The sequence below is a fragment of the Podarcis vaucheri genome (assembly GCF_965113315.1).
Source record: "Podarcis vaucheri genome assembly, chromosome: 14".
NCBI classification, from domain to species: domain Eukaryota; kingdom Metazoa; phylum Chordata; class Lepidosauria; order Squamata; family Lacertidae; genus Podarcis; species Podarcis vaucheri.
Genome location: NC_138752.1, coordinates 18,594,284 through 18,611,145, shown reverse-complemented (window position 1 = coordinate 18,611,145; position 16,862 = coordinate 18,594,284). Strand labels below are relative to the sequence as shown.

Here is a 16,862-nt window from a genome sequence, read left to right as displayed (position 1 = left end):
ACTGGCCAGGATAAATATGGGCCTCATAAAGAACATGCACAGAATTCCTGGATACCTGCAATTGCATACAGTTGTACCTTGGTTTTCGAACAACTTAGTTCTTGAAAGGTTTGGCTCCTGAATGCCGCAGACTTGGAAGTGACTGTTCCAGTTTGCGAACTATTTTTGTAAACCAAACGTCCAAAGGGGCTTCCGTTTGGCTGCAAGAGATTTCTGCAGCCAATTGGAAGGCGAGCTTTGGTTTCCAAACGTTTTGGAAGTCAAACGGACTTTTGGAACGGATTCCGTTCGACTTCCAAGGTACAACTGTATTTGGGCAGTCATAGAGTCCATAAAGGGACTCAGGTGGTGCTGTGGGTTAAACCACAGAACTAGAGCTTGCCAATCAGAAGGCTGGCGGTTTGAATCCCCCTGACGGGGTGAGCTCCCGTTGCTCGGTCCCTGCTCCTGCCAACCTAGCAGTTTGAAAGCACGAAGTGCAAGTAGATAAATAGGTACTGCTCTGGCGTGAAGGTAAACGGCATTTCCATGCACTGCTCTGGTTCTCCAGAAGCAGTTTAGTCATGCTGGCCACATGACCCGGAAGCTGTACACTGGCTCCCTCGGCCAGTAAAGCGAGATGAACGCTGCAACCCCAGAGTCGTTCGTGACTGAACCTAACGGTCAGGGGTCCCTTTACCTTTTTTAGAGTCCATATCAAGAGTCAGTAGCCACACTGTTTTCCACAACACATTTTTCTGCCTCCCCCCATGCCTTCACATCTTTTGGGTGCGGGGAGAAATTCCCCACTCTCCAAAGAGTCAAATGGTTTCCTCATAGTATGCGTACTCATGTCATTATACAAAAGGTGAACTAGGTTTTGCACTTTTATATACAGTGGTGCCCTGCAAGACGAATGCCTCGCAAGACGGAAAACCCGCTGGACGAAAGGGTTTTCTGTTTTTGAGCTGCTTCGCAAGACGATTTTCCCTATGGGCTTGCTTTGCAAGATGAAAACGTCTTCCGAGTGTTCCAATTTTTTTCGCTCCCCCCCTTTTCTAAGCCGCTAATCCGCTAAGCCTTTAATAGCCGCTAAGCCTTCAATAGCCGCTAATCCGCTAATAGGGTTGCTTCGCAAGACGAAAAAAACACTAGACGAAGAGACTGACGGAACGGATTATTTTCGTCTTGCGAGGCACCACTGTATTCTGTTTGACTGGAAGCAGCATTTGGATAAAATGAAGTTGTACACACAACAGTCTTGTTGTTGTTGGTTTTTTTTTTTACAAGGCTTTGCTTTCCCACTATAGCCTCTAGTCAAACAGCTTGGCAAGTTTTTGGAGCGATTAAAAAACAAAACAAAAAAACTTGCAAAACTAGATCAGATGTGAAAGCGCCCATAGCCTGAGATGTGACCCCTCTGATTGCTCAGTTGGCAGAGCACAAGACTCTTAATCTCAGGGTCATGGGTTCAAGGGCAAAGGATTCCTGCACTGCAGGGGGGTTGGACTAGATGACCCTCATGGTCCCTTCCAACTCTACAATTCCGTGATTCTATGATTCCAAACCAACTTCAGTTCTCCAGCGAAAGATAAACTGGGTGGTATTCAACAAGACTTCAGTGTAAGGATTAGGGCTAGAGGATTCTACATCCCCCCTCACCATTCCCAAATCTGCTCTGGAAGGTTAGGGAAAGCCCCCAGAATAGGTTTCAAGGGTGAGCAGGGGAGGAGAGGGGGAGATCAGAATATCTGTTTAGTGCTACATTGGACATAGCCCGCTGACTGCCCTCAGCCAAAGTCTCATGCGGGCCGCGGGCCATTTTTTTCTACATTCAGACCCAAATCTTGACTGTACAATTTCACATTCTTTGTTACATAGTTCCGAAGTTCATTTCCTTCAGTCTTTCCTAGAGCTGGATTTAGGTTTGATGAGGCCCTAAGCTACTGAAGGTAATGGGGCCTTTTATATGTCCAGCTGTCCTTTGTCAACAACAAATTGTTGCTGTTTTTTGTGCGGAATAGATGGCATATGTTAATTTATGGACCTAATAGGTATCTAAAGCCATTTGCACATAACAAAGTATGTATTTTATCAAAGTACACCCAGTGGTTTTTTTCCCCTTTAAATTTTTTTTGGGCCCCCAAGAGAGTGGGGCCCTAAGCTATAGCTTGTTTAGCTTGTACATAAATCCGGCACACTCTTTCTGATGCCATCACTGATTGATGCCGTCTCCCATCGAAGGGCAGCAAAACCATATGAGGAAAGAGGCGGAAACGAAGGCAGTGGCAGAGAACAAGTCCGCTGACAGGACAGAGGAAGCCCACCCAATTGGGCTTGATATCCAAAGGACTGCTCTGCAAAATGGAAGCCATCAGGGAAGTGTCAAAACTCAATGCTTCAGTCTCAATTGTGGGACGGCGATGGTGAGGATCCCCACCAAGGAGGAGATAAGGCCACAGAGCCCAATGATTCCGGGATTGGTTTTGTAGATTCCCAGCACGTCCAACGGACTAGAGAGATCGCAAAGGTTCTTCACCGTGTCCAGAAGCAAAGGAGGATGTTTTTTCAGTGTGATGTAGAGGAGGAGGAGAAATGGCTGCAGGCCACTAGTTGCCAGAGAAGTTAAGCTCTGGAGCCGAGATGAGTCCCCTTGAAGCTTCTCTTTCCGTGCGGCCTGCTCCATGCGCCAGCAGAGCTCATACAAGTCGTTGACTAGGTTTATCAGCAGGGAATAGTAGTAGTATTTGGTCGCCCGGCTGCGCCACTTCTTCTTGTTGATATCCGAGATGAGCCCCACACTCTTCACCCACAAGACAGTGTCGCACATGAAGTACAGGACACGGTTGAGGTTGGAGGCAGTCAGGCAGCAGCGGGGAACCAAATCTGGCAACTGGGAGGTGTGTCTGGCCGAAACGAAGGCATGCAGCATGTTACCAAGCCTGAACACTGCAAGAGAACCCAAAATTGTTAGAAGGGCCTTGTTTCCAGACAGCCTGTTTACTGAGCTTTCATCCCAATTTGCTTGCTCAAAGTTTGCACAGGAGATTATACGACAGCCACCGTTCACTGAGCATACATTCTGATGTTTTTGTGGGGGTGACTGTACGACATAATGTAAAGCAATTATCTTCCCCAACACACACTTTTCAGGGGATTTTCCCATTACTTTCCTTACCACAAATATACATATCTTGTGTGTATGTATATACATATGTGTAGGGAAAGCGCTTACAAAAACACACGCACACGAAGCCAGCTGGTTGCACAAGAGTGCCAAATCCACTTTAACAGCACACCCTGAATTTGATGGTTTGTGAGTGAACCCCACCCACAAAATCCCACCTGGAACTGGCTGGAGTTAATCGCATTTATTATCCCAATTACACTCCATCATTTGGCTGGATGGACAGGGTCCTACGGTCTTCTAAATATCAGCTTCTTGGATATGGTTGCAGGCAAGCAAACAATATATAACAGCAACACATAACGCAAGTTAGGGTCTTTAGAAGAGTAAAGTAAAGGTAAAGGGACCCCTGACCATCAGGTCCAGTCGTGGCCGACTCTGGGGTTGCGGTGCTCATCTCACTTTATTGACCGAGGGAGCCGGTGTACAGCTTCCGGGTCATGTGGCCAGCATGACTAAGCCACTTCAGGCGAACCAGAGCAGAAGAGTACTTAAAAACAAAACAGATTTACTACATGGCTTCAGCAATACAAAAGGTGATGAGATGGGTAGACTTGCACACCTATTGCACAAAAAGTATTCCGCCAAGGAGAACGAGGTGAAGAGGCTGGGCAGGCCTCAATTTATCCTCCAGGAGACCACACTTGCTGGCTGGGCACTCCCCACCAAGCCGTCACTGCCAGATTGTGAATGGGGATGAGGCTAGGCCGAAAAGCCGCCTGACCGTTAAAGGTACGGTAAGTGGACGTGTCAACAACAAGCAAATGATAAAGCAGCTTTCATTTTTTGTTTTCCTATTTCATAAAAGTTATACACTGTTTGAATGAAAACAACAACAAAACCCTCAAACCTCATCACCCAGTCAACAGACATGGATGCTTCTGGTATAGGAACTTAATCCAAGATCCATCAATGTACCTCACACTGGGTACCAACAGCCCACCAGATAACGCTGGATATTGGAGGAGATATCCAGTGCCAGTGTGGTGTAGTGGTTAAGAGCGGTAGTCACGTAATCTGGGAAACCGGGTTCGAGTCTCCGCTCCTCCACATGCAGCTGCTGGGTGACCTTGGGCCAGTCACACTTCTGTGAAGTCTCTCAGCCTCACTCACCTCACAGAGTGTTTGTTATGGGCAAGGAAGGGAAAGGAGTATGTTAGCCGCTTTGAGACTCCTGAAGGGGAGTAAAAGGTGGGATATCAAATCCAAACTCTTCTTCTTCTTATACAGGAAGAATTGGGCTCAGATCTCTGGAACAGGGCACATTTTCATGACGAGCACAGCATCCGCCTTTCCCACACAGTTTTAGAAGGAAGCTAACAGGCAAGATCTGCCCTTGGGAATCAGTCATGGGTTTAAAAACTATTTCAACCACTTGGCTCCCCCCCCCCCCAGTGTACACTGCTTACTTACATGTTGAGCAATTTATTTATTAAAAGCCAATTAAGGTGACATGCTGAAACTGTGCAAAAGCAAAGGAGGATGTATAGGATTTTATTTGCAAGCATGTCCTCCTCAAATGGAGCATTTCCAGGTATAAGGGTGGATGAAATGCAGCCTGAGTCACTATGTCTACATCATGTCTACATCAATGAAATCACACATATAATTAATGCAAATTACTTAATTTAAAAAACCTTGCAAAAACCTCTGTTGTATTTGATCTCAGGCCCATTGGCTGAATGCAGTCCTCCAAAATTTTCTATTTAGCCTTTGATACTGTCCCCAGACCATACCCCTCACTGGTCCTGCTTTGCACCCCCCTTGGTTGTTTTTGCCTGTCTGGAGCGTGTCCTTGAACTCTGATAATGCCTTGTGCTTGGCTGGCTGGAGTGGGGTTGTGTGGGTGTGTACCAACTAGCTTATGGTACAAAGATAACATTTACATACATACATTTACATACATTTTGCCTCTAGCCCCACCCACCACTGCCATGTGGCCCCCATAAAGTTGCCCAGAAGGGAATGTGGACCTTGGGCTTTCAAAGGTCCCCCACCCCTACAACAGACCATTTTTGATAGATCTTATGAAGAATTATAAGCATGTGCTCTTCTCATTTCAATTAACAGGACTCCAAACTAGCTCAAGTGCAGCAACACAGGCTCTGCTGTTTTCATCATCATTTGTGATCTGTTTCAATTATATATTGCTTTTGTGCATTTGCAACTGGTCCTTTTTTCTGCTCCCCATCCTCAGATTATGCCTACAAAAGACGTGCCTCTCTCTCTCTCTTTTGGTACAGTATTTCCTTATAAGAAAACATACTTACACTTGCGGCCGGAGCGCATGCTCGCCTCCAGGTTTTTGAGCTTCATTATCACTTCCTCTCGGCTGGTCTTATGCTCTAACATATAGCTAAGCAGCATGCATGCATACTGAGTTGCTCTGGAATGGGGAGGAAAAACACGGAGAACCCAATTCACATCACAGGCAAAAGCAGAGGGACAGGACTGTCTCTCCCACAATTAAATTAAGGCGGAAGCATCAAAGGGGCAGAACTATCCTTTTCCTCGGGGCGACTGCTCACAAAATATCCTTACGCACACAATTATGTTTCCTGGTTTAGGAGGCAACTCAAGCAGTGTGAACATGCACACAAGGACACACACACTATAATCAAGAATCCATTACTGCAACATGCTGTGTGTGGGGCGACCATTGTGGCTGATCTGGAAATTCCAGCTAGTGCAAAATGCTGCGTTTGATGAGGACAGACTACCGCCAGTACACAGCATTGGTGATTAAAAACTTACACTGGTTGCTCATATGGGTCCCTTATATCATGGCCCATTCATTGTGATCTTTGTGGAGTCCCTTGATGGTATCCCATGGCTCATAACTTTTAGAAGCCATTCTTTCAGTGCCTGTGGAACTCCTTCCCAATTGAGATCAAACAGCCAGCCTCCTTGCTCAACCTCAGACACACGGTTATTGGTTATAGGCTTGTTGTTCCAGCAAGCATTGAAAGGTGGTCTTTGGTTTCCTTCTAACTTTGTATTGTTTTATTGACCCATTTTCTGTGGGTTGTTTTTGTTTTTTTTATGTCCAGCACCTAGAAATGATTAAGTGGTATGTAAATGAATCAAAATATATAAATTAAAAATATATATTATTAGCAAACACCCAAGAGTAAGAGCAGGTATTCTTGAAATGTGTTGGCTTGGAGCATGCAAGCATCTCCCTGACTCTCATTTCTTTCCTAAAGTCTGGCCCAGTTCACACATTGTTCTAAACCAAGGTTATTGATGTGCCTTCCTGGACTGTTTAGAAAACAAACCATGACCCCCGATTGAGGTGCGACTCTAAGCCAGGGACTGTGCTTTGTTTCCTCCCAAATATCTAGAGGGCATCAGGTTGGCAAAGGCTGCCTGGCACCAGTTCTGCAGAATTTCAGACAGGAGCATTTTCAGCACCTCCCAAAGATACCAAGGACTGAATCTGGCACCTTCTGTGTGCAAAGAATTTGCCCTATTACTGAGTTATGACTAAGTGAGGCAGCATTCTCCCTTCGGCTGCTTCGCACATCAGCTGCGTTCCTGTTTTTCTAGCACTACCAGGGATGGATGAACCTGTCCTTTTTGACTTCTATTAACTTTCTCATTTTTTTCCAGCCTTAGGTTGAGTCCTCCACATTTCTCCGGAAATTTGTGGCTGTTATTTTGTTTTTTAATCCTCATAAAAATCCACCAGTATTTTTCCACGTGAATTTTACCTGTTTTTGTATGCCGTTCCAACCAAGACACACATCTTTGCAGGCGGTTCCCTCCCCCTCCAATATACAGCGGTACCTCGGGTTACATACGCTTCAGGTTACAGACTCCGCTAATCCAGAAATAGTACCTCGGGTTAAGAACTTTGCTTCAGGATGAGAACAGAAATCATGCTCCGGTGGTGCGGCGGCAGCAGGAGGCCCCCTTAGCTAAAGTGGTGCTTCAGGTTAAGAACAGTTTCAGGTTAAGGACAGACCTCAGGAACGAATTAAGTACTTAACCTGAGGTACCACTGTATTGCATGCTTATGTGTTACTTTCACCAGTAAATGTATTTTCATGCACACGTTCCCCCGATATATACATTGATGTGTACATTTTCTGTTGGGAGACCAGCAAAATCAAAGGAGTGTGAATTTTGAAGAATAGTTGGTAATGGTTTCCATGTTGGTTCAAAAAGCTTCTCATAAAAATGCAATCATAACAGATTTGCTTCCCCGCCCTCTCTTGTAGAGTTTTCTTTTAGTAAAGTCTGTGCATGATTTGATGAAATTCGGTCTGGTCTGAGTTCCTGAACCCTTTAATTTTGACCACGCTTTTCGGAGCAAGGGTCATCCACCACACAGGGCAACAAGTCTGCCAAATCTTCTGCACGACAGCCCTTCAGATATGTGAATACTTCTCTTCTCCAGGCTAAACATAACTAGCTTTGCTGGTCCTCACATGATTGGGTTTTCACAGAAGAGAGATCGAGAGATCAGCTGTTCATTGCTCCAGATTAAACTGCTGCTGACAAGAGCACCGCAGTTTCAAAAATAATTATAATCAATTTCTTTTATAAGCCACTTCCGCCTCCTGACGCTCAGACAATACATGCCTAATTTTTATCCTCACAAAAGCCCAATGAGATAGGCAAGGCTGAGAACTAGTGACTGGCCCAAAGTGAGCTTCATGTTGATATTATTATTAGTATTATTTTTATTAATACCCCACCCATCTGGCTAGGTTTCGCCAGCCACTCTGGGAGGTTCCCAACAGAATATTAAAAACACAATAAAACATCAAACATTAAAAACTTCCCTGAACAGGGCTGCCTTCAGATGTCTTCTAAAAGTCAGAGAGTTGTTTATTTCCTTGACATCTGGTGGGAGGGCTTTCCACAGGGTGGGTGCCACCACCGAGAAGGCCCTCTGCCTGGTTCCCTGTAACCTCACTTCTTGCAGGGAGGGAACCGCCAGAAGGCCCTCGGAGCTGGACCTCAGTATCTGGGCTGAATGACGGGGGTGGAGACTTGATTTGAACCTCAGTTTTCCTAGCTCCAGTGTTACACTCAGTAGAAGGCAGTATTTTATGTTTGTTCTATGAGGCAGACCACTGACCCATCGAGCTCAGTATGTTGGCACAATGGGTCTGGCTGTTAACCAGAAGGTTGGCAGTTTGAACCTACCCAGGGACAGCTGTGGACCACAGATTGTTAAATTTGCCAAAGGCCTAGGAAAAGAGGAATGTTTTTGGCTGGCACCTAAAGATATGGAACAAAGGCACCATGCATTGTAGGGGGTTGGGCTAGATGACCCTCGGCTTCCCTTCAAACTCTATGATTCTATAATAATCTACTGCCTACTCGGACTGGTAGCAGCCTCTCCAGGGTTTCAGGCAGGGGACACCCCTTATGTTTTAGAGCAGGCATAGGCAAACTCGACCCTCCAGATGTTTTGGGACTACAACGCCCATCATCCCTGACCACTGGACAGATCATGGGAGTTGTAGTCCCCAAACATCTGGAGGGTCGGGTTTGCCTATGCCTGGTTCAGACGGGTGTCCCTGGGTTGCATTTCATTTCTATGAAGTTGTATGCAATACTTAAGGCAGAGATCCTACAACCTAATTTACCAGGGAGTAAGTCCTTCTGAGTTCAACGGGAGCTACTACCGAGCATAGGGTAAAACCTCAGCGCCTAGGACTTGCCGATCGCATGGTCGGCGGTTCGAATCCCCGCGGCGGGGTGCGCTCCTGTTGTTCGGTCCCAGCGCCTGCCAACCTAGCAGTTCGAAAGCACCTCCGGGTGCAAGTAGATAAATAGGGACCGCTTACCAGCGGGAAGGTAAACGGCGTTCCGTGTGCTGCGCTGGCTCGCCAGATGCAGCTTGTCACGCTGGCCACGTGACTCGGAAGTGTCTGCGGACAGCGCTGGCTCCCGGCCTCTAGAGTGAGATGAGCGCACAACCCTAGAGTCTGGCAAGACTGGCCCGTACGGGCAGGGGTACCTTTACCTTTACCTTTTACTACTGAGCATACAGTGCTTTTTTCCTGGGGGTACACATACCCCCAAACATTTTGTGAATCTTTGTACTTTTGTCCATTTACTGTATTTATTTCCCCCCGATTTGAACTCTAAAATGGTGATTTTCTTGAGTCCAAATGAGTACCCCTAAACTTTTAGAAAAAAAGCACGGCGAGTATATAGGAGTCCAAATGAGTACCCCTAAACATTTAGAAAAAAAGCACGGCGAGTATATAGGATTGCACAATTGCTTCTCTCTCTCTCTCTGTTTTTGGTGTGGTGGGAAAGGCTTGCGAAATCGACAACTCTATCTGAACACCGCCTTAAAAGTGCCTTTAGCAATAAATGCAAAATAAAGCTCAAACAAAAGCAAAACTTTTGGAGGACACCTGCCATTCAGCCCGCCCACCCACTCGCCTCTTTCCTTCCCCCCTCACCGAAAGAGCCGATCTCGACCCTGGGTCTGGTTGGTGAAGTGCACAAACGCTTCCATTTGCAAAGGCGGCGGCAAACTCCACGCCGGACGGCGGCCAAGCAGCTCGGAACCCCGACACGGAACTTCCCGCAACGCGCCACCTGTGCGATCAGCTGGCGGCTCTCGGGGAGTGGGCGTGGTCAGAGTTAGCCCCGCCTCTCCGACCGTAGATAGCCCAGCCTCTCAAAAACGGCCGGCCTTCCTTCCTTCCGGGTCTGGGTTACTATGGCAACGTGTCAACTTCCGGAAACAGGTGCAGGGTGCTTTGTGTGTGTGTGTGTGTGTGTGTGTGTGTGCGCGCGTGTGTGTACACGTGTATAAGTGCGGGGCTGGGGTTTGGAAAGCGGAGTAAGGGGTTGTGATTTGTTATTGTGAAATCAATTAATAAGATTCATTAACATGTCTCTGGAGCTCAGCACCGTGTGTGTGTGTGTGTGTGTGTGTGTATATATATATATATATATGTATATGTATATATATATATACACACACACACACACACACACACACAAACACACGAACACATTTATCTTCCTCACATGCACTTTTTTTTTTAATGGGGCCAGTTGGTTTGAGAGTAAGAGTGGAGATGAGGAACTATATAACCTTTAGAATGGTTTATTGAATATTTACAGATAAATTGTAAAGAGATTAAAAACATTGGCGGGATTATTGCAATAACCTGCAGTTTCATAAGTGTATATACTTAAAGAAGATGAATAAATGAACAAATTAAGTTAATGTGGATATGCAGAAGATGTTAAAAATAAATTTAAGGAACTGCAGACGTCGGGGGAGGAAGTCAAGTTTTGAAATCAGTGAAAGTGTATAAATCTGAAAAGTATAAATTATATATTACAGTACTTTTTTCTGGGGGGGGGACACAAACCCCTAAACATTTTGTGAATCTTTGTACTTTTGTCCATTTACTGTATTTAATTTTCCCAATTTGAACTATAAAATGGGGATTTTCTTGTGTCAAAATGAGAGTACCCCTAAACATTTTTTAAGGAAAAAAAAGCGCTCTCTCTCTCTCTCTCTCTCTCTGTGTGTGTGTGTGTAAAACACCTTTAGAAGACATCCCTGTATAGGGAAGTTTTTTTTAATGTTTTATTTTGTTTTTATATATATTGGAAGCTGCCCAGAGTGGCTGAGGCAACTCAGTGAGATGCGTGGGATACAAATAAATAATAATAATAATTCTTATTATGACACTAGGTCCAGGGAGATCCAGGTTCAAATCCCTCACGTACCCATAAAGCTCGTTGTGTGACCTTGGACTGCTTACACAGGCACACCCAGTGTAATCTACCTCATAGGGTGGTTGTGCAGATTCAACTGGGAGGAGAAACCATCTACACTCTCTGGAGCCCTTTAGTGTATAAGGTGATTATAAAACACACACACCTGCACACAGCCCTGTGAGGTAGGTTAAGCTGAGGGAAAGCAACTGATCCAGGGTTTCACCCACTTGAGTATCCATTTGGATGATAAAGTTATTAGTCTAGTGTTGGAGACAGCATGCCTTTGAATAACATCTGCTGGGGATCCCTAGTAGGAGAGCACTGTCTTATCTGTTTTATCAAGCAAGACTCTCCTGAACTTTACTTCTGAGGAGTCAGGGGCATATTTGCTTTCTAGTGAGGAACACAGTCACACTGAATTCTATTCTGGTAGAGCAGAACATAAGAAGAGCTATGCTGGATCAGATGAAAGTCCCATTTAGTTAAGCATCTTGTTCTCATGGTGGCTAACTTGATGCCTATGGGAAGCCCAAATGCTGGACCTCAGCACCATAGTGCTGTCCTCACCCTCCCTTTTGGTTGTGGTATGAAGCAGGTATTGCTTCTCAAAATATAATGAACTGCTTTTGAGTGGGGGGAAATACCTGATCAATAATCAGATTATATTTTACTACAGGGCTTTCTTAATATTCAAAGCTGCCAAACTGCTTGTAGAGGGACAATAGAAGTGGCACAAAAATGCCCGTCTTCCTCCGGAAGCAGCCCCTGGACATACCTTCACCCACTGAAAAGGACTGGATTAAGAAAGATGAAGAAGAGGACATATACTTGAAAGATCCATATGAGTACCTTGATTTTTTGCCTCAGCCTTATCGGATGATCAATAAACTGGTGAATCTTTTGCTTGAGCGGACCTGGGAAATTGTTGAGGGGCCGCAACCATTACAGGAAACCAGGCAGCCGAAGGTTCCGCCCCCAAAGTACCCACCTTCATCTGAATTCCAGGTACTCATTCCCGGGCAAATTGTGGGATGATTAGTTCTTACTTAGCAGCAGCTCCCCAATGAATTCAGTAGGATATAACAAAGAGTCTTGTGGCACCTTAAAGGCTAACAAAGTTATTATGGCATAAGCTTTTGTGGACTAGAAACTACTTCACCATATGTATGAAGTGTTTTTCTGAGGTGGTAGGCATATAATATACACATGATCGTTAGTGGGTGGGATGGTGAGGTAAGAGGGAAATGAACTGCAGTAAGCACAGACTGTGGTGGTTATTTAACAGGCTACTAACATGTGTGCAAAATGGCTAGTGTGGTTATTAATATGGCAGCATTGAAAATAACACTAATATTTATCAGCAGTGCATTAATGCATGTAATGGGATTAATTGCTGAGCTGGGCATTGTGCTTTCTTCACTTTCCATATTCCCAGGTTGAGGGAAGGGCAAACTGCATGGTAGCCGCTGGAGAATTCATCTTCATTGGCTTTTCTATGGGACTATCTATCTTCAGCATACCCACATGTGAAAAGCCCACATGCGAGAAGGTATGTGCTTGGGAGGCAGCCAACGTTGAGATTTGTGCCATCAAGGTTTCAAACTTTGGCAGTAGCTCCTATCTCATTGGTTCAGTGGATGAGCTGGGTAAGTATATTTAACACCCATCTGCAAATTAATTATGTTTTCTACACTATTTTCTATCCCACCTGTCTTATGAGGAGCTCAGGCCTCTGTTATGTTTGTCCTATCAACCCTGTGAGAGGGATCTGTATTGTTTCTATTTTACAGAAGGGAGAACTAAAGGAAGAAAGTGGCTTGCTCGGGATCACATAGTGGCCCCATGCCTTTTCTTGTTGCCTGGTTGTATTCTGAAAACCTCCCTGTGCTTTCATGGCAACTAAGAAGCACAAATCCTGCCTGAGACTATGTTGTTTATTGTCTTTTTCAGCTTAATTTTGGCAACTGAAGCAGCTCTGTAGTCATATGTCTGAGTTGTCCTGCTACTTGGATACCCACATTCAGCCAGTTCTGTGCCAGAACTGGTGCATGACTCGGATTTTGCAAGAAACTGCCCCCACGCTAGCAACCATTCTCTTTTTCAAATAAGAGAGTAAGGTGTGATGAGTACGCTGATGATGCCCAGCTCTATTTTTTTTGTGTATCATCTAATTTAGGAAAGATGTGTAAGCCATGGACCAGCACCTGGGCTTGATGGTAGGCTGGAGGAGGGTCAGCAAATTGAATCTGAATCTTGGCAAGATGGAGGTGCACTGCCTGACCAATTCCAGTCTGGATAATTGATCAATTGCCTACTATAGATATACTTCCCCTGAGGTGCTCCTGGATTTACCGTATTTTTCGTCCCATAGGACGCTCCGTCCCATAGGACGCACCTAGTTTTTTTGGGGGGAAATAAAGGAAAATTTTTCCCCTTTATTTCCCCCCCCCCAAAGCAGGTCGGGGAAACAGAACCAGGTCGAGGAACAGCGGGATGGCGGTGCTGCGCCTCCCTGCTGCCCCCCGAGCTTGTGGGGCTGGCCGATGTCTGCCCCGTGCGAGGGGCGCTCTGCATCAGGGCGCCCCCCCCTGCGGGGCAGCAGGCTGCTATCCGCAGCGTGGGGAGCCTTGCGGGGAACTCCTGCAAGGCTCCCCACGCTGCGGATGTCTGCCTGGCGCGGGGGGCGCTCTGCTTCAGGGTGCCTCTCGTGCCGGGTGGCAGGCTGCTATCCGCAGCATGGGGAGCCTTGCGGGGAACTCCTGCAAGGCTCCCCATGCTGCGGATGTCTGCCCGGTGCGGGGGCGCTCTGCTTCAGGGTGCCCCTCGTGCTGGGCGGCAGGCTGCTATCCGCAGCCTAGACATCCCTGCGGGACCTCCCGCAGGGCTGCCTAGGCTGCGGATGTGTTCCTGAAGCCTGGAGAGCGAGAGGGGTTGGTGCGCACCGACCCCTCTCGCTCTCCAAGCTTCAGCAAAAGCCTGCATTCGCCCCATAGGACGCACCCAGATTTCCCCTTTATTTTTGGAGGGGAAAAAGTGTGTCCTATAGGGCGAAAAATACGGTATTTCTGTGACTGGAGCTCAGGTGACCTCAGTGGCTAGGATTCCCTTTTACCAAGATAGTAAGATAGTACAATTACTGTTCTCCATGCTGTATTAACCTCCCAGCTGGATTACTGCAATTCATTGCAGTGCTTTCTATGTAGGGTTGTCCTTGAAGTTGGGCTGGTGCAAAATTCAGCAGCTGAACTTGGGACAGGATACCACCAGCATGTTCCCCTGCTGTTGGAAGAATTGCACTGGCTGCCAGCTACTAAACTAAGTTCATGGTGCAGGTTTTGGTGCAGAAATCGCTATACAACTTGGGACCAGGATAACTGAAATAATGTTTCCTCCCTTATGAAACTGCAGATACCATCTCATCAGGAGGCCTGTTCCATACTATGTTGGAATTGGGATTTTAGCATGACAGCACCGGTCCTTTCCATTGTGTTTCAAACCAGCACCATCTCTATTGGATCATAGCCAATGTTAGTCCTGCTCAGAGTATACCCACTGAGATGAATGACCATAGCTAACTTAGATAAGTTAATCTTAGCTGTTGTCAGGGATAGACCCTGGGATCTTCTTCATGCAGAGCAGATTCTCTGCCACTTAACTACAGCGATCCCTTTGCTACATAAAACCCACCCCCTTTTGCTATTGCTTCTCCAGTTTGTGACTTGCTGGATTGCTGATGGTCACAGGTAAGAGATGTTCAAAGGTAAGCAGCAAGCCGGGTAGCATGAGATGCTAGGGCTCAAAGGAGCAGGGCTGCTCCTCAGCTATGCAGATGTTATATCTTGCCTTTACTCCAGGGCACTCAAGGCACAGCATCCACGATTCTCCCGCTTCTATTTTACCCTCACCACAACTCTATGAGGTAGGTTAGGCTACAAGATAGTGGCTGGCCCAAGGTCACGAGCGAACTTCATGGATGAGCAGGAATTAGTATTTGCACCTCTCAGAACTCTCCGAAGGGAAAACTGATCATTTATAAGACTTGTCATTTAATGGATAATGGAAAAGAGGAAACCTGATGTGCTAATGAACATGAAAGAAAAGGTATCCTAGTGCAATTTCTTCTGTTGTTGTGTTCCAGGTATTGCTCGTCTTTTTTACTTTTTCAAGGAGAATCTGCTGTCTATAAAAGCCATAAATGAAGTGGTGAGTCCCCACTATATATCTATCTCTTATAGTTACTGGTTATCTGAATCTCAGCTTTTGGAAAACCCAGTTATCCCAATCCATTGTGCCCATATTGTACCCATATTGGTACAATTCTAAGTAAAAGGCACTTCCATCCATCCATATGTATAATTATTCACACACAACACACACACACACACACACACACACACACACACACACACACATCTTTTCCCCATACTATTTGATATACAGCCTGATAACGGTCATGCTTTACTTGGAAGTAAGACCTATATTTTCAGTGGTGTTTATATTTTCAGTGGTGTTTCTAAAACAGTGCCCCAACTTTCTGCATGCTTACTTGGACTTGCTTACTTACAAGTCCCATTTCACTCAGTAGGCCATCTGAGTAAACATGCTTTGGCTCGGTCTGAATGTAAAATGAGGTTAAATGTGAATGACCGACAGCGGCCAAACTTAAACCATAAGAAGTCTCACAGATGCCAGTGGAAGAGATGCATGACTCAGTCCTATGCATCTTTACTCCAAAGTAGGTCTGACTTTGTACAGGATTTGTACAGGAGGGCTTGCTACATGATACATACATGATAAAGCCAATTTTAGCCATTTCACCCCTTGTTTTTTCCTGTAAGACCAATTGCAGTCCTTAACGGTTGTCAACAGGTTTACCACACCTATCAGCCAATCACCCATTCCCACCACCCTTCTGAGTAATACCCCTCCCCACCCTCTCACTATATAGACAGGTCTGGTAACTTCTGTTTCAGTGTATCTGAAGAAGTGTGCATGCACACGAAAGCTCATACCAATAACAAACTTAGTTGGTCTCTAAGGTGCTACTGGAAGGATTTTGTTGTTGTTGCTTGCTACTTAGTATGTGTGTATAAAATTGAACCATTAGCATATCCTTTCCCGTAAATATTAATGGGACTTAATTTTGGTTGTACTATGTCAACAGTTATTGTTGACTTTATGCATGCATGCTAAAAGTCCCGACTGGTGCTGCTTCAAGGTTTTACATATCTGCTATACTGAGGTCTGGCCCACCTACAAGGCAAGATGAAGCAGCCACTTTGGGCAGCAGAAAGTCTCACCCCATTGCCTCTGCTGCCAATTTCTGGCACTTTTTTGCTGAAATTTTGAAAGATCTCGCAGAGTGTGAGAGATCTCGCCAGATTTTGGTGAGATCTCACTGGAAATCGGCGCTGGCTTGCTTCTCCACTAGCAGCGGAGAGGGTGGGGTGCTGCTTTTTCATTTTGCTTCAAGCAGCAAAACTGGATGTGTCAGCCCTGACTGTACTTATCCTTCCAAGCCTCTTGCAGCCAGCCTATACTCTGCATTACCTGCATAGAACTGTCACTTCTGGGCTGAGTGTTTTGATGGTCCACCTTCCTGTTGATGCCAGCTTTCTTCCTGAATGAGGTCCTCTGCGTTCATCAACCGTCCAGCGGCAGGCGGAAAATCAATAGGCACAGCTTTCCCCACTGTGTAGTCCTTATCTGCAGCCAAGTCCAACTGTTAAAATGAGTTACTTCTGTTGAACTCTGGAGGCAATGATGAATGTGATAAAGCCACGTATGCTTTATTGTGCATTTCCCTGGCAGAACATCAAGGTTTCTTCATCAGAGTCTTCTAATGAAAGGTGGTGTGCTCAGAGTCAAACACATAAATGACAAAAGAGCTTCTTTTGCAACAAACCTGCCAGATCAGGTTTCCCGACTTGGCATTCCAGCTTCCACAAGCCCAGCCCGCTCTAATTTCAGAATATATATTTAC

General features: G+C 45.8%; 2 protein-coding genes across 7 annotated transcripts in view; one reads left to right on the top strand and one right to left on the bottom strand.

Moving 5' to 3' along the window:
• Positions 1-1,189: 1,189 nt before the first annotated feature.
• PEX11A (peroxisomal biogenesis factor 11 alpha) lies at positions 1,190-16,722 on the bottom strand. Of its 2 annotated transcripts, none has more exons than XM_082198841.1 (3): positions 16,430-16,722; positions 5,437-5,552; positions 1,190-2,928 (listed from the first exon to the last, which is right to left on the bottom strand). In XM_082198841.1, the coding sequence occupies exons 2-3, from the start codon at positions 5,531-5,533 to the stop codon at positions 2,372-2,374; spliced, it is 654 nt and encodes a 217-aa protein (XP_082054967.1). In that variant the 5' UTR covers positions 5,534-5,552; positions 16,430-16,722; the 3' UTR covers positions 1,190-2,371. The 2 variants fall into 2 exon arrangements, with proteins under 2 accessions (XP_082054967.1, XP_082054966.1); XM_082198840.1 differs by lacking the exon at positions 16,430-16,722 and adding an exon at positions 9,598-9,771.
• WDR93 (WD repeat domain 93) overlaps positions 9,864-16,862 on the top strand; it is a 30,682-nt gene continuing 23,683 nt past the window's right edge. For 2 of the 5 annotated variants that reach the window (XM_082198483.1, XM_082198482.1), the window contains exons 1-4: positions 9,864-9,888; positions 11,556-11,884; positions 12,315-12,525; positions 15,018-15,082. In XM_082198483.1, the coding sequence (XP_082054609.1) occupies positions 11,618-11,884; positions 12,315-12,525; positions 15,018-15,082 (543 nt within the window). In that variant the 5' untranslated portion in view covers positions 9,864-9,888; positions 11,556-11,617. Of the gene's footprint in view, positions 9,889-9,927; positions 9,957-10,861; positions 11,022-11,555; positions 11,885-12,314; positions 12,526-15,017; positions 15,083-16,862 lie in introns of those variants that run through there. The other 3 variants (XM_082198479.1, XM_082198481.1, XM_082198480.1) reach the window with 3 other exon arrangements.